The 24,499-nt window shown below is 42.3% G+C and overlaps 1 protein-coding gene across 4 annotated transcripts in view; it reads right to left on the reverse strand.

Annotated features, from left to right (window-relative positions):
* GNA14 (G protein subunit alpha 14) overlaps window positions 1-24,499 on the reverse strand; it is a 140,541-nt gene that overhangs the window by 48,911 nt on the left and 67,131 nt on the right. For 3 of the 4 annotated variants that reach the window (XR_002828741.1, XM_023752401.1, XM_023752402.1), the window contains exon 2: window positions 14,008-14,246. Coding sequence is in view for 3 of the 4 variants with exons in the window: in XM_023752401.1 (XP_023608169.1) it covers window positions 14,008-14,246 (239 nt within the window). In the remaining variant the exon portion in view is untranslated. The remainder of the gene's footprint in view (window positions 1-14,007; window positions 14,247-24,499) is intronic. The other variant, XM_006086824.3, reaches the window with a different exon arrangement.

Below are 24,499 nucleotides of genomic sequence, written 5' to 3' on the forward strand. Positions count from 1 at the left end.
CCATGGCAAATGTCACTCTTCAGATCACTTATTAATTACAGAGAAAGGAACTTTTACAATGGAGAGATCTAGCAGGAACCACGTTATCCAAGTGGTCAAAACTTAGCATCAACAACAGGGGGACAAACTGGCAGTAAGTATCTCCTAACATGCCCAGTGGGGAGGACACTACCGCATAGTATTCTTTACTTTCTAATAACAGTTTTACTGAGATATAATTCACATGCCACATGCATAATTTACCACTGAAAGTGCACAATTCAATGGTTTTTTTTAGTATATTCACAGAATTGTGCAACCATCACTACAACAATTTTTAGAATATTTTCACCCCCCTCCTCGGGTTACGTGGGAGATCCATTCCTACAGCGCAACGTAACGCAATTTTCACCATAAGTCGGAACCCACCTACATAAGCACCTACACATGGAGCACATACACAGCAGTAATGAAGTGAAACAGTAAAAAAATTTAAAAGATAATAATTCCTGACCTTTACTTGTGGTAAATAATAAAAAACATAAAGCGCATATGTTCATACGTCAAAATGATGGGACTTTTTTAAAAAATAAATACTGTAAATGCGAGATGGCAACGTAACCCGAGGGCTGCCTACTCATCAGCAGTCAGTCCTCCTTTTCCCAAATTCCTCCAGCCCTAAACAATCACCAATCTCTCTCTTTCTCTGGATTTGCCTATTGCCCGACATTTCATATAAATGGAATAATAAAATACTTGGCCTTTTGCAACTGGCTTCTGTCATTGTACAACATACATGCATGTATCAGTACTTCATTCCTTTTTATTGCCAAATAATATTCCATTATATGGACATACCACAATTTATCCATTATTCAATCAATGGACATTTGTGTTATCTCCACTTTCTTCTATTATGAATAATGCTGCTATGAACATTTATTTACATGGTTTTCTATGGACACGTTTTCACTTCTCTCAGGTATATAACTAGGAGAGGAATTGTTGGGTCCCCTAAACTCTATTTTAACCTTTTAAGCAGCTTCCTGACTCTTCTCCAAACTGGCTGCACCATTTATAATCTGCGTGCAAAGTAGGAGGTTTCCTCCATAAACTATTCTTGCTCAATGTTTAAATCTAATGAGAAAACAAAACTAGAACTCCTCTTTGTGGGGCATTTTATAAGAAAACTAGCCTGGAGCCTTCAAAAATGTCAATGCCACTAGAGACAAAAATAAAATGGTAAGGGGGGATGGTACAATTTAAAGGAGAATAAGGATAAAAACTAAATATAATGCAGTGTTCTTGGTTTGTTCCTGGAGTTTAAAAAAATAGGGGGGGAATCTGTGCCCTAGCCAGTTAGAGCATTGGCCTGAGGACTGAAGAATGGTGGGTTTGATTCCAGTCAAGGGCAGGTACCTCGGTTGCAGGCTAGGTCCCTGGCTCGGACCAGGGCTTGTGTGGGAGGCAACCAATCGATGTGTTTCTCTCACATCGATGTTTCTCTCTTTCTATCTCTCCCCCTCTCTTCTGTTCTCTAAAAATAAATAAATAAATAAGTAAGTAAGTAAATAAATAAATAAATAAATAAAATATCCTTAGGAATCTGTAAAGGACATATTGGGGGCACATGGAGACATTTGAACTTGCATTTTATATTGCATAATATTGTAGCTATAAAGTAAACTTTCCTGTGTGTGCTCATGGTACTCTTGGAGAATGACTTTGTTCAGAGGAGACACTTTGTGAAGCATATAAGGGTGACATCATGATGTCTGCAGTGGACTTTTACTTACATAAAGAAAAAGTAACATGGAGGGACCTGGAGAATGTTATGCTAAGTGAAATAAGCCAGTCAAAGAAAGAAAAGCATCACATGACCTCATTTATATGTGGAATCTAATGAACAAAATAGATCCAAAGAGATGGAAGCATACGAATCTCAGAGGGAAAGGGGTCGGGTAGGAAGAGACTAACCACAGAACTTATATGCATAACCCATGGACATAGACAATAGCGCGGTGAAGGCCTGGGGAGGGTGGGCAGCGGGGTGGAGAGGGCAATGGGGGAGAAGGGGACATCTGTAATACTTTCAACAATTAAGATAAATTTACAAACAGAGAAAAATGAGAGTGTGTGTGTGTGTGTGCGCGCGCACACACTTGGGCACGTGTGCAAAAAGAAGAGAGATAGAGCTAGAGAGTATCACAAAATATTAGCAATTGACTGAGGGTAAATGAGTGTTCATGTGCTATTCTTTCAAGTTTTTTTTTTCTAGTTGTGAAATTTTTCTTTTTAAAAGTTGAGAGGGACAGTTATTTGAAGAACACAGAAACAAACAAAAACATGCTAACCTATAGAAAGCATGAATTAAAATGGGAGAGAACTTTTCAAATGCCGCCTCAATTTATGATCTTAACTTCTAACAAGCTGATGTTACAAAACTCAGAACCTCACCTGAAGACTCGGGTGTAGATCCATGCTGAGTGACAGGAAACAACGCTCCTGAGATTCTCTCCAGTCCCCTAACTTGCCTTGAGCACATCACTGGACCACTTTGGACTGCGGTTAGTTATCCATGGAGAGATCTGGGTTGACCTAGAGAGTTGAGGGTTCCTTCAGGCTCTGAAATACTGACTCTGTAATCTTACTTTTTCAATGGGATTCAGGATGAATCTCTGTATATATTCTCATTGAGGTGACGTTTTAGGGCTTCTGCTTCACAGAACTTTAGATGAGTAATTTATTTCAATACTAACCAAGAATTGTTGGTCCTATTTAAACAGATGAGCCTGAACACGGTGGGAATATCCCGCGGTCCCTATGCCAACGCACTCTGCCCTCAGATGGGTCCTGTTGCCCATTGAGGTTTGGTTCCCAGTCAGTGGCCTCTGGGCATCTCACCAAGGAGCAAGCCTCCACCCATGACCCAAGATGCCCCTGGGATAGCCAGGGAGACAGAGAAGGAATGTTCCCTTTGGCCCTTTCTATATCAGGCTCCTAGGATATAATTAGGAGGCAGCTCTCAGAACAGATGTGTAGGGAGTTAGGTTGGAAGTGTCCAGGGGGAGGGGGAAGGAGTGAGGAGGCATCTTGTCTGGAGGTGTTCTAGGATGCTAAGATTATCTGATAAATGATGAAGCAGCCCAGACAGCCCTTGGGGAAAAGGACAGATCCTCTCAGAACTAGCCAAAGTCGGGAAGGGGCCAAAGTCGGGAAGGGGCCAAAGTGTCTCCATATTAGAACTGACCGGTAGATTTGAATCTCAGGGCCCAAGGTCCCAGGGCACAGACATTTTCTCATCTCAAAAATATTTTTTTTAAGTCAGGAGGGAATAGAGGTTTTAAAAAACCTCCTCTAGATGATCATAATCATGAAATTCCAGAATGCCCTTACTTTATTATCCTCCAACTCTAAGATAAGTCCTTCATTTCTCTGTACTTCGGAAATTTAAAAGCCATTTAATCCAGTGCCCTCATTTACAAACAAGGAAGCAAGTTCAGAGAGGGCCAGGAATTTGCCCAAGTTATCCAGCTCACCAGCCGCTAAGGCACTGTTCCAACCCCTGCTCTGCTCACCAGAACAGACCTCACTCTTAGAACCCACGTGCCAGTCCAAGTGTTTCTGAAGTTGCACAGAAATCAGGGCCCATTCTCCACACGGGCCCTGTGCACCAGCTCACCGACAGGCCCTGGGAACCAGGGCCCATCCCTCACTGAGACAGAGAATTTGGACGTGCAACCTGAGTGTAGGTTGGAGAGATCGTGATCACATCACTCTTCTTTCTCCTCCTATGTTTATTTTTTAAACATATTTTTATTGATTTCAGAGAGGAAGGGAGAGGGAAAGAGAGATAGAAACATCAACGATGAGAGAAAAATCATTGATGGGCTGCCTCCTGCACACCCCACATTGGGGATCGAACCTGTAACCCAGGCATGTGCCCTGACTGGGAATCGAACCACAATCTCCTGGTTCTTAGGTCAACAAAATCAGCCACTGAGCCACACCGGCTGGGTGTCCTCCTGTGTTTTCCCCAACTGAATTAAACCAAACTTGTGAGCAGGTCTGGAAGTCTGAATAACTTGGGGGTGAGACAAGTTAAAACATAACTGCACTTGAGACATAATCCAGGCAGAATATCAAAGCTAAATGAGTCCCACTGACACCAGCATCAGAACATGCCCTTCAGGTTGTATTTGATCTTTCCTGACTCTCTGGCACTGGTTCGAAGGCCACTGCCATGTTTTGTTTGTTTCAATTTGCAAAATAAATTCAAAATCATCTCTGGCTTGTTTACTTCTCTCCTCTAGGGAAATAAAAAAAATTAAAAATATTCTCCATGCAACTGTTTCAAATCCACTTAAAAGAAAGCTCTTCAATCCTCAAACTTCATCCAGCAGATGCACAATCCTGATATTTCTGGGGGTTTTAATTGCCTGACTTGTGTGTGTGTAAATATTGATAGAGATAACACCGACAGTTGTGTGAGCAGGTTGAAGCCCAGCCAGGGAGAAAGTAATTATTTGAAAGGGGCCAGGAACCGAGATTTTGAGAAAGAGAGCCCTCCTTTCATATAATTTACTGCTTTAATTTTTTAAAATATATTTTTATTGATTTTTTTACAGAGAGGAAGGGAGAGAGATAGTCAGAAACATCGATGACAGAGAAACATCGACCAGCTGCCTCCTGCACACCTGCCCGCAACCAAGGTACATGCCCTTGACCGGAATCGAACCTGGGACCCTTCAGTCCACAGGCCGACGCTCTATCCACTGAGCCAAACCGGTCTTGGCTAATTTACTGCTTTTATAACCCAACCTTTAAAGGAAGATCTAAGACCTCCCACTGCACATGCCTTATCTTCCCCATAGAGAAACCTGAAGCACGGGTGTTAACAGCTGGGCCTGGGGAGTCAGGCAGCCGGGTTCTGTTTCCTGGGTACCTTGACCCCAATAAGCCTCAGTTTCCACACACTGAAGAATTGCTGAGGATACAACGCTCTCTCTTCAAAAAAGCCTGACAGATTCACACTCATCTGAGTGCCTGCCCTCAGGCATGGGCAGAGATGGCGTGGGATAAGTGCTATGACCCAGGTGACACAGGACACTCTCCAAGTGGAGGCATGTCAGCTGAGTAACACTCTGCCCTCTGCCCCCAACCCTGTCTATGCTATTAGAGCCCTGCCCTGTGGGTGAGGCCGGGGGTCTTCCTGACCTGTCAGTGACTTCATGGGTAAGTCTGTCACATTCTAAGTATTCATTAGAAAGGTCACAGGGCTTAGTTATGAGCCACATTCTCCACCCTTAGCTTTAGACAAGCAAACATGATATTTTGGTCACCATATGCCTTACTTCTTTGTCTTATTTCTCAATTATTTTACAACTAGATTGCTGAGTTGTAGCACAATTCCTTGACTCTCTCTTCTAACTAATAAGTCAGCCATTCTTCCTTACAGCACCGTTTTTTTTTTGGTCCCGTGGGATTCCAAAGCAGCCGCCTGGTGACTCAGCTTAGGAGGAGTCATCACCACTGACTTAACTTGCACAGGACATTAGCTGCTCCCCAAACACATCCCAGGAGCTGGTCCGGCCAACCCCACGCTTCCTCCACGGCTTCTGAGCCCCGTGACTATGCCAGGCTTCCTGCTTAACTTGCATCTCAGAAGCAGTAGTTCCAATTGCCAAGTGTTTCTTTGGAAAAAGAAAAACATGGCCCTGTAGACTCTCTGTTCCTTTTTGCCTGGTGTCACAATCCCGAAGGTAAGAAAACAAACACGTATCATGTGCAAGAACAGCTTACTGATCCTCCAAGACTGTGGATATCACCCTGGCACAAAGCCCTCAGGCAGCTTTGAATTGAGGATGTTATGTTCACACAAGGTTTGAATGTGACTTCACTAACAATTAAGGAGCCCACAAGGATACAGAGAGGAACAGGACATGATTTCCAGTCTCCAAGAACTCCTGGTCTGAAGTGGGAGCGATGCATAAAGAATGACAATGTAATATGCTCCATGCAAGGTATTATAGGTACACTGGAAAGAGTGCCTAACCCCACAGGGGTTGGAAAAGGGAGGTTGGCACAGAAAGTCTGCTACAGTCCTGGAAGCCGTGTTCAAGATAAATAGATGAAGTTGGCTATGTATGAGTGTCAGGATATTCAAACAGATGAGACATATGAGCAAACAGAGAGGCACGGGCGGTACCAGAACCCCAGTCCAATAGGGAGGGCAGAGGAGGCTGGAGAGTATGTCAGAGGCAGGTTCAGGAAAGGCCACGGGTGGCCCTCAGATCACCTGTTGAGTTCATTTTAAAAAAATCAGATTCTTTTGTCCCAGAAGTTGGCTCTTCAGTAGATAGGCTTTTAGCAAATTACCTGCATCCATGTCAGGAGCTGGAGCTGCAAAGGTGCATAAAAGCTACATGTCCTTGGCCTTCATGGACCTTTCAGTGGCGCGCGTTCTCTCTCTCTCTCTCTCTCTCTCTCTCTCTCTCTCTCTCTCTCTCTCTCTCTCTCTCATCAATAAATAAAAAGAAGGCAGAGAGCCTAGAGGCTAAAATACCAGCAGACTCGTTCCTATCATCCTCAACCTTTTTGCAACTAATTCCACCTTAACTATTTAAATGATTAAAAGACTTGAAGTGTCTTTTATTTCTAAAAGAGAATCTAGACAAACTTTCTACATATTTCTACCCTTAATAAGTTACACAGTCACACACAAAAGCAAACAATTTACTAACCAGATCTTGTAAATGGTGAACTTAAAACAAATTTTTACGTCTAATTACAAATAGGAAAGTGCCAAAATATTTTAATTTAGAGGAAATACAAAGCATAGTACCAATGTGAAAGCTATTTCACATTAATTTAGATAAGTCTTAATTAAACATGACAGAATTTTAAGTGTCAAAAATCAAGATGAAGTATATGCAATACAATGTCTCAAAGCCCATGACAACATTTGAGCTTCCAAAAAGAAGTGTCAATCAAGAAAAAAAAAGGAAAGTGTATTGTTCTGCTTTCTAATGAATATGGCTTTTACTCTAAAAGTAGATTTACTGATAAACACACCCATCGCGTGTGCAGAGGCAGGCGCGCGCACACACGCACACGTTTAACAATTTGTTTCTGTTGGATTACTTGCTGTATCCCATTTGAGTCCCCAGCTTTAAAAAAAAATCTTTAACTACAGAGAGGATGCTTTCTAGAATGTTTGCCTAGGATACTATTGCAGAGCTAACCAATTAATGAGAAACTCTACCTTTAAATTCAATAATACCAGATGAATACATGATTCCCTTGGCAGGATTCCAAAACAAATCTGGAGGGTAATCTCCCTCTTGGCACAAGTCAGCGAGGTAACTAGGTGTTCAGAGCAGGCAAGGCTAAGGGGGCGGGGCTAAGGGGGACAGGGCTAAGGAGGGGGGGGGGCGGCAAAGAGCAGTGCTGACACACCTGTTACCTCTCTACCTTCAGAAAATGAGAGGCCAGCTTTATCAGGAGGAGAAAGCAAACTGTGAAGGCCTTCAGATCTCACAAGAACTTTACTAGCATCATAATTATGATTCTAGCTTTTATTAAAGAGCTTTGAATCATGAGGGTCTTTCACATGTTCCCCATTATATTTTAAGATAGCAGCAAAACAGGATGGAATTCAAAAGACTCAAGGCAATCATTCCACATATGTGGGACAGATGGATCGATGTTCACATAGACTGATGGTCACACTCGTTTCTGGACTGTCTGTAACTTTGTGAAATTTCCCCCTTTTGCCAGATTTGTACAAGCATTTCTTTGGATGTGGTAGGATGTGCTAGCCTTGAGGTAGGGGAAGAAATTAATATTTCACTGGTCAAGTAACTTCCTCTCTCTCAAGTCAGGCTCAGTGGGAGTGGGTGGTCAGATTTACTTCTGATAATGATTAAGGAGACAACCGGTTCTTTCTCCTTTACATTTTTTTTTTTGCCATTTTCTAAAATCTTACATCTCAAGCTCTGATTATAGCAACTTTTACACTACAGTGAACACTGATTAATCAGAGAACGAGTGGGATAAGTAAAAACGCTCCAACCTGGGATGTTGGTGGAGAATTATTGGTTGCTGTTGCGACACTAGCTGGTACTCTAAGTTCTTAGTAACATGACTTCACCATCCAATGGGGCACGGGAAGAAAGAGCCCAAGTTGAGCATCTGCCAGAGGACCAGCACCCTGGGCTCCCGCCAACGTCTGAACATGGGCCTCCCTAGTCCCAGGGGCTCTTGGAGAATCTGACTTTTCAAATTGGATGGAAGGAGGACTGAAAAATATATTCAAACAGATGTTTACAAAATTAGAAAAGAAGAGTTCGTCTTAAAATACTTGAAGCCCTGAGAAACTCTTCTACAGAAAGTGACATCCATTGACTCCTTTCACTTCACTGGGCCCGGTTTCCTCACATGAGTGTTTAATAGACTGTCCAGAGCTTCAGCCTCTTGCTTCCTGAGAATGAACAGTTAAGCTGGACGAGTAGAATATACGCAGATGGGACATTATCAGAGCTCTCTTGGGCATTAAAAAATGTCATCCTCTGTGATCCTGCCCCATAAATACTAGACTTGATTGCTTAATTGTAAACGTGGACATTTGATGTTTAAGTTTTATACTTGGTAAGCTACCATCTTGATAGATAAAAATACCTTTGGTGGAAGGAAGGGACATTTGTAATACTTTCAAATACTTCTAGAAACACTGAATTCCAAATTAGGTACTTGCAGTAGAATGGTAGGCAAATAATTGTTTAATTATTAACTTTCCTTTTAACAATGTTTTTGTGAGGAGCCTTTGCAATTAAATTTGTGTAACATATGCAAATATGATGTGACCCCGGTATCATAAAGAGCTCCTAAAATCATCTTTATGGGGGCTGCTGCCCGAGAGCCCATATAGACCTAATTCTTTTTTCTGGGGCCCACTGAATAGAGAGCTAAAAGTCTTCTGAGAAGTTGGGCAGGCTGTCCTTTGCTCTTGGGAATTTCTGCATCTAAATCATCCAGGCAGATTCCGCAGAACCTTTAAGGGATCAGAAAGATTTGCTACTAGGACAGGTCTAGAATGAGAATTTTCCAAGTTGGAGACACTGCAAACAGCAAAAATATGAGGCTCTTCGGATTTCAATGAAATCATCACTAGTGAGAGTGAGTTATAAGCTAACTCAAATGTAGGAACCTTGTCACTGAGCACATACCTTTGTAATATTTATTCAAGAAGTCATAAGTTCTAATGTGCTCATACAGCACTCCTGAGAGACATTCATAAGTAAGGCTTACCAACAAATACATATGAATCATTTCTTTACAAATAAAAGACGGCAAAACAGAAGAAAATATTCTTCAAGGCTCTACCTTTGTTTTGTTTTGTTAATCTTTACCCTAGGATATTTTTCCATTAATTTTTAGAGAGAGAGTGGAAGGGAGGGAGGGGAAGAGAGAGAGAGAAACATCAATGTGTGAGAGAGACATGGATTGGTTGGCTCCCACAAGGGATTAAACCTGCAACCCAGATACATGCCTTTGACTAGGAATCGAACCTGTGAGCCAACACTCTACCACTGAGCAACATCAGCCAGGGAAAGGCTCAATCTTAATTGGAAAAAATATGTTGGTTAAAAAACAAATGCTGAACTAACCTTCTGATAATTTTTCTTTCATAAGCAGCCTGTCTGTAATAGGCAAAGACTTTAAACAACCTAGCTGAGCAATAATCTTGCAAACATTTAAAGAAAAAAATCACTCTTCATTTCCTTATATATACTGTTAAGAAAGTGTTCCCAGCTCCAAAAAATAAATAAATAAATAAAAGATAATCAAACGAAATTCTTAACAAAGAATTATTGAGGGAAGCAATACACCACTAAAAATGAAACCTAAGGAAGACTTTGTTCAACCCTGTCTTCACTAATCAACTGTTTCAAGAAAACACTAATTTTATTTTATGACTTAAATGAGTATGGTACTTTGCTATAGTTCCATGTTTAGTCATCAGTTTTAGCCCACAGAGAAAATTATTCAGAAAACAATAGAGAAGGAATGGATGAAAATGACCTAAGCAATGAGTCCATTTTTGGCTTTTGAACTTGCCCCATTAATAACCTTGTATTTCTTGAGTGCCGTTTAATTTGCAAAGCACTTCCTTTTGCCCATGTTGGCTTATGAAGTAGACAGAGCATGTGTGGGCTGCATTGACCAGGTGAAGAAATGCAAAGACCAGGGATGTTTTATGGCTTCCTCTAGGACTAGGGTGGGCACCTACAGCCCATGGACTCAATGTACTTGTGGCCTGTTGTTGTCCGGACCATGAATTAAGAGTGGCTTTTACATTTTGCCAATAGAGTTTACAAGCCAGTCCCATTCCTTTGTTTATGCATGGCCAATGGCTGCTTTTGCACTACAATGGCTGAGTCGAACAGTTGCCAGAGAGACTGTATAGCCCTCAAAGCCAAAAATATTTCCTCTCTGGCCCTTTACAGAAAAAAGTTTGCTGACTCCTGCCTGAGACCCACAGGGGAGCCATGAGCAGAGCCCAGATTTTTAGGAACCCATCCAATGTTCTTTCCACTCAATCTTTTGCCTTTCCTTAGGCCATTTCAGCATGTGGTTCATCCCAGGCATATGTCTGAGGGTTAAGAGGAAGTTTATGAGGCATGAAAGTAGGTACTTAAAGCAGAAAGAAAGGAGGCATTGAGAATGGAGCCAGATACATAAGTGAAGAGGACACAGGACTTGCTTCCTAGTTTCACAGGTCTGTGGAAGGAGAGGAATTCTGCTCCAGAATGGACCAAATCCAGAATCCATATTCCAATATGCCATATAACTGACATACACCCATACCTGATTTAGATGATTTAAATGATGAGATTTAGGGCCTTGTGAGTTGATGTTTACATTAGCTATGAGACAGAGTTGATGCTGGAATAAATTAAGACTTTGAGGATTATTGGAATAGGGGAAATATATTTTGCTTGTGGGATGGATATGAATGGAGGCAGACTCTACTGAGTTGAATAGCATCCCTCTGAAATTCATGCAAACCCCAACCTCAGAAAGTAACTGTCTTTGTAGATGTAACCCAGTTACATCCAATGATTGGCATCCTTATAAGAAGAAATTTGGACACGGACAGAACACAGAGACACACAGGGGAGAACTCTGTGAAGATAGGCAGAGACTGGAAAGGACATCAAAGGTCGCCAGCAAGGACCAGAGGCTAGAAGACAAGCATGGAACAGAGTTTCCCTCACAGTCTCCCGTCGAACCAATCAACCTTAATTTCAGACTTCTAGCCTTCAGACCTGTTGCCACATAAATTTCTCTTCTAAGCCACCCAGTTTGAAGTCTTTTGTTACAGCAGCTGTGGGAAACTAACAGATTAGTAGGCAAGTGGACATGGCCTGGTGAAAAAGAATTAAGATCAAGAGGAAAGTTCCCTCTTTTCCATTTGCAACAGCGTGGATGGACTGGAGAGCATTATGCTAAGTGAAATAAGGCAGTCAGAGAAAGGTAAGTATCACATAATCTCACTCATATGTGGATTCTAATGAACAAAATAAACTGATGAACAAAATAGATCCAGAGACATAGAGGCATGGAACAGACTGACGAATTTCTGAAGGAAGGTGGGGGTGGATGGGTGGGCAGAGATTAAGCAGAAAATTTACATGCATAAGACAATAGACAGTGTGATGAAGGACTGGGAGGGGCAGGTGTGGGGTGGAAGAGGTCAATGGGAAAAAAAGGGGGGACATCTGTAATACTTTCAACAATAAAGACAATTTTTTTTAAAAAAAAAGAGAGAGAAAAGGAGAAAGTGGTAGAATGTCAAACCCCATAAAACCTTTTTGTTCAAAACATAAACTCAGAGTAGCACCAGAAGACCTTGAGGGAAAACAAAACAAAGCAAAAACCCAGAGACCTTGATTACTAAGTCTGATTGGGTTTTACAAACATGTTGCCAAGGTAAGCAGAACTGACATACGCTTAAGCATTTTCTTCCCGATAGGTCTGTTTACAAATCCACCCCTAAATTCCAAGCTTCCCCTGGTCACCCTACTATGACCGAGAAACCAAATACATTTTAGAACAGAAAAAAAAACAAACAAACAGAAAACTAAACCACAAGAATATTCCTGACATACCTCTTCTGATCCTAAATTTTCACAGATGGCCTAATTTTTAAAATACCTTGTACAGGGTGATTAAAAAAGAATGGGATAGGTTCAAAAGATAGAAAGCGTGTACTCAACACAATGTGCAAAAGAATCATCAGAGTCACTTCCAGAATCTCCCAATGGCTTGGTATGCACCTCTCACATTACTTGGCACCAGATATAGTAAAGGCTAATCCCCCCTCAACACACACACTTTTCAGTATAACACTGTTGAAAGTTGAAGCTATAGGCAAAATACATTCCTTCAAGACTGCAAGGAAATGGTGATAGACATGAATTTACAGACACAGTGTAAAAGTAAGTCTAAGATTTGGTGCATGCTGTGTTTTTCTATGTAATCCAGTCACTGAGAAATAAAAAGGTTGGACTAATTGCTTTGAAAGTCTTTGTATAATACAAGTGTAATATGCAAATTGACCGAATGACCAAACAGCAGAATTACCATCAGGATGACCATGCTATGACACACACTGGCGCCAGGCCAGCCAAGGCAGGTGCGATGCGATTGGTAAGGGGGCCCGGCCATTGCCCCATGATTGCCCCGCAGAGGGAGGCCCAGGCCACCAGCTGGGGAAGCAATCAATGGGGGGGGGGGTTCCGTGATTGTGGAGCCCCGGTGAGTGGGGCCTCCCTCTGCTGGGCTATTGATGGCGGAGCCCCAGCGATCGATTGCCCCACAGAGGGAGGCCCAGGCTAGCCAAGCCTTCTCCCTCCACGCCTGTTGCCCACAGAGGGAGGCGACCCGTGGCGGGGGGGGGGGTGGGGGGGGCAGTGTAAGCAGCATCGAGAGCGGGGCCAACTGCCGGCAGCTGGGGGAAGGAAAGCCCCCATAGGCCCTGATCGCCGGCCAGGCCTAGGGACCTTCCCAAGGGGTTCCAGTTTGCAATAGGGTGCAGGCTGGGCTGAGGGACCCCTCCCCTTGCCCCCCCTGCACAAAATTTGCCTCTCGTATATATATAAAGCACATATGAACACAGGTGCCACCAGTTCATGAGAAAGCTGTTCTTGGGATCTATACTAAAGCCCACTCAATTCTGGCTTTTTAGCAGCTATATTTCTTTTTAACAGACCCCAAAGAGACTCATCTTAGACAGAGTTTTTCTTTTTATCATCACGTCATGTAGTAATTTGGTATGATTTTAAATAAACTATTTCTAATCCAGATTCCTAATGAACTCAGACATAGTATTGTCCAATGAATTTGCATTCCAATATACCACATAAAATTTTATTTGTCTCCTCCTCCCATCATCCTGCTCCTTTATTTCCTATGGTCTTACACAGATTTGTGTTTTAAATGACCAGTGGTAATATGAAAGCCAATGAGAGCTTGTTACCAATACTTTATCAGGGCCCGCTGCTGCCTGGGATATAAGCATCACTCACATAAGCTATCACTTAACTCCCAAGAAGGGATAGCTCCCAAAATAAACAAACAAAACCCACTGCTTTCTCCGAGTAGTTTACAGGGCACTAGTGAAAATATGTCCTAAGACTGGGAATTCTTTAAAAAGTTGGCCCTTATAAACCCAAGGTCTCCATTGCTCCACTGAAAAACTAACTGGGTACCTTAGCTGAAGGAGAAAATGCATATGCCTTCCTGTTCTCAGTGCCTGAAATAAGCAAATTAAACAACTGCCCACAATTCTGAATCCCCGCACCGGGGTAGCCCCACACTATTGCCATGCTAGAACTCCAGCATAAAAAAGACCACAGGGCCGACTACATTCATCACACTTCTCTGGAGTTTGAGCTCAAGAGCTTCTTTTGGCCTCTGACCAAAACACCCAGTAAATCTTTTTGTTCAGAAACATCTGCTCACCAGAGTAGGAAAGCATGCCATCACAAACAGGGCAACGCCCCGCAAGCGCTGTACCTTATTCTGCTCACACAGGTACTGTATCCTCAGGGTGTCCATGGCTCGGATCATGGCTTGCATGGCGGTGAATATGTTTTGGTAAACCAGCTTTGTGAACCCCTTTCTGTCTTCATCGCTGTAACCAGACCCATGGATAATTCTCATCTGCTTGATAAAGGTGCTTTTGCCACTTTCACCAGTTCCTAACAGACAAAACAAGAGAAAAACCCAGTCAGCAGTCTTCAAAAGGAACACATCGAGAAAGTCAGGACGTCCTGGCCCAGTTGGTCCATATCATGATTAATGGGCTGACAGGGATGAACTTGGAAAAGGCTTGTTGAACGCTGATGTAGGGTAGTACCATCCTAAATCCTGGGCAGAGCAGTCTTTACCCTGTGCTTTAGAAGGCTTTAAATCAATCGATCAATCAATTCATCCATCAATCAGTCTCTCTCTCTCTACACACACACACACACACACACACACGCAAATTTATAAGAACACGTATCTGTGTCACTTAGAGTAATCCTAAACATCAGCTCTCATGATTAACATTGTTTAGGCCCCAGGGAATTGCTGCCCCACATCCCTTCCCCTAAGTCCTCAGAGCTGTTCTAAATGAGATGGTTCCAGCAGCAGGTTGGGGCGTGAAGGGAGAGGGGTGGAGACGGGGGTCTCTGCAATGACAGCTGTGACCGGGACCATGGGGACCAGTAAAGTCAAGCTGAGGATCTGAGTTGAGTTTCCTCTCTGGTTCTAAACAGAAACTCAACACTTGGACCTTGAGTATAATCATTTATTCTGTTTCAAGTAAAAGAAAAAAGAAATATGACTTTTAGAATGAAAAGTACTGGCGGCTGGAGGATTGGGTGACTTAGCTTTTACAACCAATTATGCATTAGAATGTATGGTTTGGGTCGGTAGCCCGGGTCCACTCTGCTCTGTTTCTAGTCTTTTTATGAGGACTTTCTCCTCCACTCCCCCACAAAAGCAACATGCTGGTGGGGGCTCCTCCAGGGCCTGAACAACTGCAGAGAGGCAGGCAATGTGAGCCCGCAACCTGGGAGCAGCTTTTGATTGGTGACCCCTGCTGTCAGCTTACAAAGGGCCTCATTAAGAGGCCACAAGGAGAATGGGGGAGGTCAAGGTGGGGCTAGAGAGGACCACAGCCCAGAGGATTTTTGCTGTTAAACACAGATGAGGAAAAGAATATAATTACAATTTTGTTTCTAGATTCTGTTCCAAATATAAATAAGGCTAATGGCTCTTCTCCATTTACTTTTTGCTTTATGGTTTTTGTATTTGCAGGGGAAAAGAACAATGGTTGTAAGTACTTGTAAGATTTCATGAAGAGCCTGCTCCATTTGACATTCTTGCTTAGCATCATCCTACCGCACTGTCCTCTTAAATAAAATCAGCAAGTTAGTCCTGGCTGGTCCAATGTGCTTCTCGGGTAAGACTGGGCTACTCTCCTGAGTCTCTCACTGTAAAGCTCTGCCCGGGATCCTCTGGTCCCCCAGCCCCTTCAACTGATTTCCTATTCCAGAGGAGAGGCTCAATAAGCGATTAAGCTGAACACACACAGCTCGCTACTCTGTGTGGTTGGCATATACCCATAAAGTGTGACTATTTTAGGCAAAGCTCACCTCCACCAGCTCCCTGCTCTCTGTGGGTGACGGGTGTGCACCTTTGGCCTGGCAGGCCTAGGGCTGGCCTAGAAGACGCTTGCTCTTGGCATCAGTGTTTCCCCAAACTCTGTCATCTGTGTACCTACCTTGTGATGTTTACCATATTCATATACCACCTGTATGGTTATTTAACATTTTTGCATTTTTTATTTAAATAAACTTTTATGAAGGGAGACATGCATGTCATAAATGAAAAGCCAGTTATCACATGCCATGACTAATCAAATTAAATATATTATTAGTAGGTAAATAAGACTTCAGTGAAATTCCAACTAAACACATCTTGTCTAGCACCAGTGATGTAGGTATCACAGTTTGGAAAGCGGTACACACAAATTAGTGTCCTCTTTACATGGAATTTACTCTTCTACATTCCTTCCTTAAAGGAATTTCCCCCGAGGTTTCTTCAATCTACCTACGTTCTCACTCAGAAAAAAACTGAGGGTTGGAACTCATGTCATTGTAAAAGGGCCAACAAAATGTCTTCACACTCAAATTCTAAACTTGTTCTGAAATTTGAGAAAGCAATATGACAGCTTAATTTTAAATACACAGAAAGGCTCATAAAAAAAAAAAAGCTGCCTTTTTTTTAGGAGCCAGGAGGGAACAGAGGCCAAAGCAAAATAAATCCTTTCCAAGTGATAGCCCAAGGACATCTAAACAAAAAGCCAATTGTTCTCAAGTTTACCTACAATCTTCAGTAAAGCCCGCCTCCCTGAGGGCCAAGGCCAACAGCTGAGAAGGCTTCTGAGATGGGCTGAGCCATCTTCAGTGGCGGGGGATGTGTTCTAAACCATCTGCGAGAAGTCACTGTTTTCTAGCTCAGCGTTACAGAGTATAAGCAGAACAAAATGTAAATCCGAATAAAAATAAGAACACAATTCTGGACATTGGTCACGTGGCCTAAATGATCTGTGAGACCAGTGGGCTTAGAAGAGGTCTGGACACACTGAGGTGGCCCACAAGCCAGGATCCTATTTCTCTTGTTCCCTGGAATCGATGGAGCCTGAAACAGCACACAGTAGAAACCTAATACATATTTGTGAATGGATATTTGTTGACTAAGATGACCAGGAGGATTACTGTTTTGGAAAGCAATAGGATGAGTGGGCCTTCTTGGCTCAGGGGAGGCCCAGCATTGCTTGGATAAATCTGAGTATACAAAGCTACCTCACCCAGAAGCAGGCACCCTGCCACCTGCCCTTCTGATAACACTTAGGACCCAGTGCCAGCCCCTGGGGAGGCAGGCTCTGGTTCCATATCAGGTTTTCCTGGGAGTGGAGATAGATGAATTAATTCCTTTTAAAATCTTTAAGCTGGAGGGCTGAGAGGGATTTTGCTCAGCTCCCACTAACTTCAGCTGATGCTGGGCAGCAGCCACCCCACATAGTGAGAGCTTCTGCACTGTGAGTGCTGCAATCTTGGAACTTGTTATTCTAGAGATACTGATTTACAAGAGAATCTGGCCAACGTTGGGGAAAATTCCAAGTGATTCACTGCTGCCACGGTCGGAATGTTTGTGTTCCCCACACCCCCAAATTCAACCTAATGAATTGGAAACCTAATACCCAAAGTGATGGTACTAAGGGCCTTTGGGTGGTGATTAGGTCATAAGGGTGGAACCCCCACGAATGGGATTAGTGCCCTTATGAAAGAGAACCTAGAGATCTCCCTTGCCCCTTCCATCATGTGACCATACAAGGAAAAGTCTGCAATGTGGAAGGAAGTGCTCATCAGAATCCAACCTTGATGGCACCTGACCTTCAACTTCCAGCTTCCAGAATGTGAGAAATAACTTTCTGCTGTTTTTTCTCCCAGTCTGGAGGTTGGAAGTTGGAAGTCAGGTGCCATCAAGGTTGAGTTCTGATGAATAACCAGTCTGTGGTGTTTTGCTATTCCAGCTGGATGGGTAAGATACCTACATAAGTACAATCCAATGGAGGGAGGGATACTCAATAAAAATGCAGATTCTGGGCTCCTCCTCAGTTCAAGCCTGACTGGTCCTTGCAGGAGCCGGGGAATATGAATTGTAACCAGCACTCCAGAGTTGTCTGTTTGTTTGTTGATTTTCAAATGTTTATTTATTTTTTTAGAGAGAGAGGAAGAGACAGGGAGGAAGGTAGAAATATCAATGAGAGAAACATCAATCAGCTGCCTCCTGCATGCCCCCTACTGGGAATTGAGCCTATAGCTCAGGCATGTGCCCTGACTGGGTATTGAACTGGCAACCTCTTGGTGTATGGAACTCTGCTCACCCAACTGAACCACCCCAGCCAGGGCACTCCGGGGGTTTTGATGCACCCAGTTCACAGATTGGTTAGGAATCACTTCTCCAGGGCTCTTCTGAGGGGAACATCTGCTAATATAATTTACCTGGGACTGAAATGCTCAAGGTTTTACATCATGTTCAGTTTAGCTGATGGGTTTTTATACCAAGTTCCAATTTCATTTCTGCATGAATAAAATATCCCCATGTGAGCTCTGTTTTTCAATTTCCAGAGGAAAAACATTTCTAAATCTCCATAATGATTTACTTATTCCAGCCAGCCCTGCTTCTGCCCGGCCCCTATGTCACATCACAACCATACCACCTTCCCCAGCTTCTGTGGTTGCAAACAGAGGAGGTGCTATTTTTCACCATAAAAGAAGTAGCAATATCCTAGGCAACTGAGAACTGTAGAACTGTAAACAACTGAAGACAGGATTCACGGCTGCTGTCTCAACAAAAGCGGCGACTACAAAGCTTTTGAAACAAGGAGAGAAAGCTGAAAAATTAAGTGATGAGGCTCAACAAACAGTATGAGATTTTTTTAAAAAGTAACAATAAAATAATGGAGCAAAATTCAAAAGATGCTGTCTTATATTTGATAATCTACTTGTTTCATTAACCTGCACAATCATCTTTATTGACTAACCAATAACAGCGGCAATTCCAAGTATTTCCCTCCACTTTCTGCAATCTTTGGACCTTATGCTGATCGAGAAATTATTTTCAAGTCCAAAGTTAATTTCTGATATCAGGCAAAGCCAAAAGGTTAAGCTGACATATAAGTTCTTGTACCAGACAAAGCCAAAAGGTCATGTTAATATTTTATCACAAAGAATTTTTAAAATATCTATTTTTTATTGATTTCAGAGGGGAAGGGAGAGGGAGAGAGAGAAACATCAATGATGAGAGAGAATCATTGATCAGCTGCCTCCTGCCAGTCCCCTACTGGGTATTGAGTCCATGGCCCAACCTGGGCATGTGCCCTGACCAGGAATCAAACTGTGACCTCTGGTTCATAGGTCAACACTCAACCATTGAGCCACACTGGCCAGCACAAAGGATTTTTGAATAACTGTTTTTCTATTTGGAAAACACAACATAATGTACTTCTCATATTTGCCATAAGTGTATTTAAAAGTTCAAATGCAAGACAAGGCTAATTTTTACTCTAAATTAATTTGAGCTATTACCTATACAATCAAATATTCTATAACTTGCTATAAATGTGATATTATTTAAAAATCCAATACAAATATTTAGCTGAGTGCTAACTACTAACTGCTTTATATCAGGAAGCAGTTGTCATTAACTGATATGCAGCTCTTCTATATAGTCACATCATCCAGAGATTTTTGTTATTTGCTAAACATTACAACTGAGTCTTCCATAAAGAATTACACAAGTTTGCTCATTCTATGTCAATAGCTCATCTGTATAAGAGTCTAGAAAAGTAGCAAAATATACAGAATCTTAAGACTCAAGTACTTGTTAGTGACAAAACTTTATTTTGGAAAAAGCCTTGAACATCAATTACTTTTCCTTTAAAATGAATAAGCCGCACAAAGGATAGGAGAAAACTATTTCAATAAGCTCTATGGCTTATGGCTAAAATATTAGTGATTCCTTCAGAAGTACAACTCATTTGTACAACTCATCTTACTTATAAGGAAGGTCATGAGATCACTCTCTGCTCTCCGACTCTGACTTATACGTGTTTTACTTTCCGAAAAGACAAATAGTAAGCATTTTCATAAATGGTTTCAGAATCTTCCACAGTTCACTGCTCCTAAAAATGAGTATTTCACCCATTCTTACAGAGTGTGCACCAAGAAATCAAAACACCAGGGCACTAGCAAGACTTCGGCCTCTCATACTTTGAAAGAATATGAGGAGTAATATAGCCTAGAATGGTTAACACAAAAATGAGTCTAAAGTCAGAACTTGTTCTTATTCTAGTTATGATTGTCCAACTGTTTGATTTTGTTCATGTTGAAAAAGAAAGAGGAGAAAGACTAGTAAACAAATAAAAATTCCTTAAGGGGAAAGAAAGCAGCTCTAAAAAGAGGCAATGGACTTAAAATCCTTAAGCCTCAGTAAGTGCAGGCAAGGAGAAGAGGTACCATTTGACACACTGAAGCATTTTGCTGAAACACCAGCAAGTACCTGGCCCACTCTTCTCTCCATCCTCCCCCTTCCCCAAAGATAAATTGAAAGAAAAATAGATGTTAAACAAAAGTAGCTACTAGTGCAATTAAATGTAGGCTCAGGTTAAGAATGAAAGCATGGGGATTCCTAACTGTAGGGTTTTAAAAATACAATGCACTGTCATCCACCCACTCTGGATAGTTAAAAAATTATTCTCCTGAAGTCCTTCTCATGATTCTGACAGAATATGAAATGAGTTTTACTCATATGTAAGTAGACATACAAAAAGGTATATGGTGTTTTTCAGCCCACAGTTGTAACCAAAATATGTGACTTTACCCTTGAAAAGTCCAGTTTAAGTAACAGCAAGATATTGGCAAGGTTACACCAACCACTTAACATTCAAGCCATGTGATCTTTGCTTTCCTTCCTCTACCCTCAGTAGGCCTGCTGGTCAACTCATCACACAGCTCCATCATTGCTTTTTTCACGAATCCCCCTGAATTCCCAAGTAGAAGACTCATTCTCTTCTCCCTGTTACTACTAGATCTTTACATACCATTATTATTATTACACTAGAGGCCTGATGCACGAAATTAGTGCAAGAGTAGGCCTTCGCAGCCGTGGCTGCCTCAATCCCTCCCTCGCAGCTGCGGTAGCTGTCTCAATCCCAGCCCCAGCTTCATCCTGGAAGGATGTCCAGGAGGACGTCCGGTCTAATCAGCATATTATGCTTTTATTATTACAGATTTTGTCATAATGTCTATATGTCTTCTCACTAGTCTGTGATTTCCCTTAGATCAGGAACTCTCTTCTCTACCTTGAACCCCAGCACCTTGGGCAACACTTGTCACAGAGCAGGTGCTCAATACATGTCTGAATATTGGAAGAATTTCCTGATACCACTTTCCTTAGCACTCCTCATCTAATCACCACCATATGGATTGGAATCTTTTCTACCATATCAATTCAGGGGGAGCCTTTTCCAAAGTAAATGAAATATATTCTCCTCTCAACCCCAAAATCAACAAACAAGTTTGTGCCTACTCAACCCTTGAGTTTTCATCAAATGGTCTTCATTATGGCTTCATCCACTGAAAGAAATTTCTATTCTGTTGTACAACTGTGAATCACTAAGTTCACAATCTAATTCAGGGTGTGCTTGTTTATTCTAATCATTATTTACTGAGCATATTGTGAGTGCCTAGGTTGGGCACTGGTTCTTGGGGACACATCTTCACCCAGGTGGGGAGGCGCAACTCCCTGTTTCCTTTCCTCCAGGCCAAGATCACTTTGAACCTCAGTCTCCCCAGAACCATGAGCTTCAGAATAACTAAGACCCAAGGCTTTGGGTAAGAATTTTTCAACGTGTCTCTTACAGATACCGAAAAGAGTTCCTTAAATATATATATTTAATTTCCAAGAAATGATCTAATGATTGATGACTAATAGTAATGTCCAGCCCTATTCATCAAGTTCGTTCTCTCTTTCTCTTTCTCTCTCTCTCTCTCTCTCTCTCTCTCTCTCTCTCTCTCTCTCTCTCTTTCTGTGTGTGTGTGTGTGTGTGTGTGTGTGTGTGTGGCTGGACTCCTCTCTGCAGGGTGGATTAAATGAGTAGTCTGACGATATCCTCTAGTTGCCCAGGACCAGCCCTAGTTTAAACCTGTTGTCTTCAGATAACTAATAGTATCTTTTTTTATTCTCAAAAGTGTTCTGCTTTGGCTGATAAGTATATTGTCACCCTCAGAATAACTGCCTAATTGGGGTTGGGAGAGACTTGACAGCCTCCTCTGGCCTTACAACTCTAATTTACCACTTAAACATACAGGCCAAGATAAGAAAACCCATAACCTCAAAGTTAAAAAGAAACCCAGCTTTTCAGTAAGACAATTATGGGAGTTGCTAACATGTTTCTTCTATTGGGAGGATGTACTTTTGACCTCACTATAAAACCAGCTGAAAACAGAAACCGACTAGCTGCTTTGTTACTGGCAGTGGGAAAATGCATTCAAAAGAGGTCATTCAACTAAAAGAAATCTGTGTATGAGATAGCTATTATCTCTATTAATTATATCTCCAGTGACCTACTTATGGGGGAAAAAAACTCCCACCAAAGCCAATTTGATGTCTCTTCTAAGGCTGTAATGAAACATATATAAGAAATTGTTGTTTTAAGAAAGAGATACAAATAAGCTCTCTCTTTTGATGTAATAAAGCACGTCGACTGTAATTGAAAAATAAGAAGGTTTGTCCTAGCTGGTTTGGCTCCGTGGATAGAGCATCAGCCTTCGGACTGAAGGATCCTGGGTTCGATTCCGGTCAAGGACACATGCCTGGGGTTGTGGGCTCGATCCTCAGTAAGAGGTGTACAGGAGGCAGCCAATCAATGATTCTTTCTCATCACTGATGTTTCTCTCTCTCTCCCCCTCTCCCTTCCTCTCTGAAATCAATAAAAGTATATTTAAAAAAATAAAAATATTTTGTAAAAAAAAATAAAGTGACATTTTTAGGAGTGAATGTGGGTGAGCAATTAAGTTTCTGCATCAGCATGGCCACAGCAGTTTAATTTAATCAGCAACAGCCCCAGAAAGTTGGGCTCAGGGACCCCATTCCCATTTTATTTGGCCAGTATAATGTTCAGCATTTTTATTTTTAATTGGAATTTGCCGATTTGCTGGTTCCACACAAATCCTCCCAATTCTCCCGCTAGTCCCCACTGTCTTATACCAGTTCCGGTCACACACTTGTGGTACCTGCTGGCAACATGGCTTTGCCAGCCCTGAACTCCATGATTTCTAGGACCCCATGGCCCTGAAACGGGCCCTCCCCTTCCAGTTAGGACCATCACTTTACTCCATTTCACCCCAAATACCCTTACCCGACAATTCTGAGCCAACCATTTCCCCTTATTAATCAGTTATCTTGTAATTATCCTCAGTTCAGCTTTTGTCTCCCCCATGACATTAAAAATAGCCTTTAAAAAATAGCTTTGTATTTTCTATCCTCCCACAGCACCTAGTCTAACAATCTGCACAGAACAGACATACAAATGTGTGCGGGCTAAAAGCAAAAGAGCCAGTGAGACAACATCCTGTGATTATTCCCACTCTGAAGGGCTGGACACAGTGCTACCCCCGTGTTGGACAAAGGAGTTCAAACCCATTCTGGCTTGCTCATCTTTCTCCACTCCAATGGGGCAGTGAAGCCACGGGGCCACGGGAACATGACCACTCGCAGTGCTTGTCCTCTCCCAGCTTTGAAACCATGCTCCAGGTACCTGAGACCCAGAATGTCACTGCCCAATGGCCCCACGTTGGGCCCTTCCCCAATCCATGCTCTTGAGGGTGAACATCCCATCGGTGTGCACATCCCTAGGCCTGAAGGGCACCCAAGACACAGATGTTTGTGAGGGGTGTGGACAGAGCATGGACGTGTTGGCCTGAGTGCATGTCATTGTGGGTGAGAGGTGGTGGTGACAAGGGGACACCAGCCAGGGGCTCCCGTCTGTATTCCTGCCCGTGCCCTGGCTTTAAGTGCCTCTCTGGCTCAATACACACTCAGAGTTAAAGAGGTCAATCTCAATAACAAAATGTTCTTATTTCTCACTTTGTCCCAGGACATGTCTTCCTAGCTTTGGTATATTTTGGTATAGACCTACCCAGTAGAGAAACATCTGACTTTTAGTTATTTGCTGAAAGGATGACAGACTAAAACAGAGAGGACCTATTTTCACCCACGGTCTTTAAGAACTGGAGAAAACTTTGAAAGCACAGGAGAATGGTACACGTTATTGGCCACATATGCAAAGATCCTTCTGAGTTAGCCAGTGTTTCTGGACCCAGGACAATTTGGAGTGATGTCATGTAATCGCATTCAATCCATATCCACCCTGAAATACCATCATCACAGTGCACATCTGGGTTCCAAACACATGCATTACCATAAAATGCATTTAAGTTAGGCACTACAGTGTGAAATCAATTTGATGAAACTACTTAAAATGCATTTAAAATATTTTCGAAGTAGCCATTGAATCACAGTTTATATATTCTCTTCTAATCCAACTATTATGTACACTTTGAAAGCCAAACAAAAGCTAATGGGAGATGGAAATGAGATGGCCTTGGCAGGGTTTTGCCGAAGTCTGATCGTCCACAGGAGAAACAAGACTGGTTATGGTCTACAGTGTGCTGATATAATGGTCACTTCCATATTCATTCTCGTACACTGGAAATTTAGTTACATTAGGTCTCGGGATCAGATTTGAGATTTTCTCTTTCCGATGATGATAGTGTGGGTCTAATTCCTGCTTTACACCCTGCAGGGAAGTGAAAACTCAGTTCTGATTTCCCTG

Source organism: Myotis lucifugus, unplaced genomic scaffold (genome assembly GCF_000147115.1).
Source record: "Myotis lucifugus unplaced genomic scaffold, Myoluc2.0 scaffold_31, whole genome shotgun sequence".
Classification (NCBI taxonomy): domain Eukaryota; kingdom Metazoa; phylum Chordata; class Mammalia; order Chiroptera; family Vespertilionidae; genus Myotis; species Myotis lucifugus.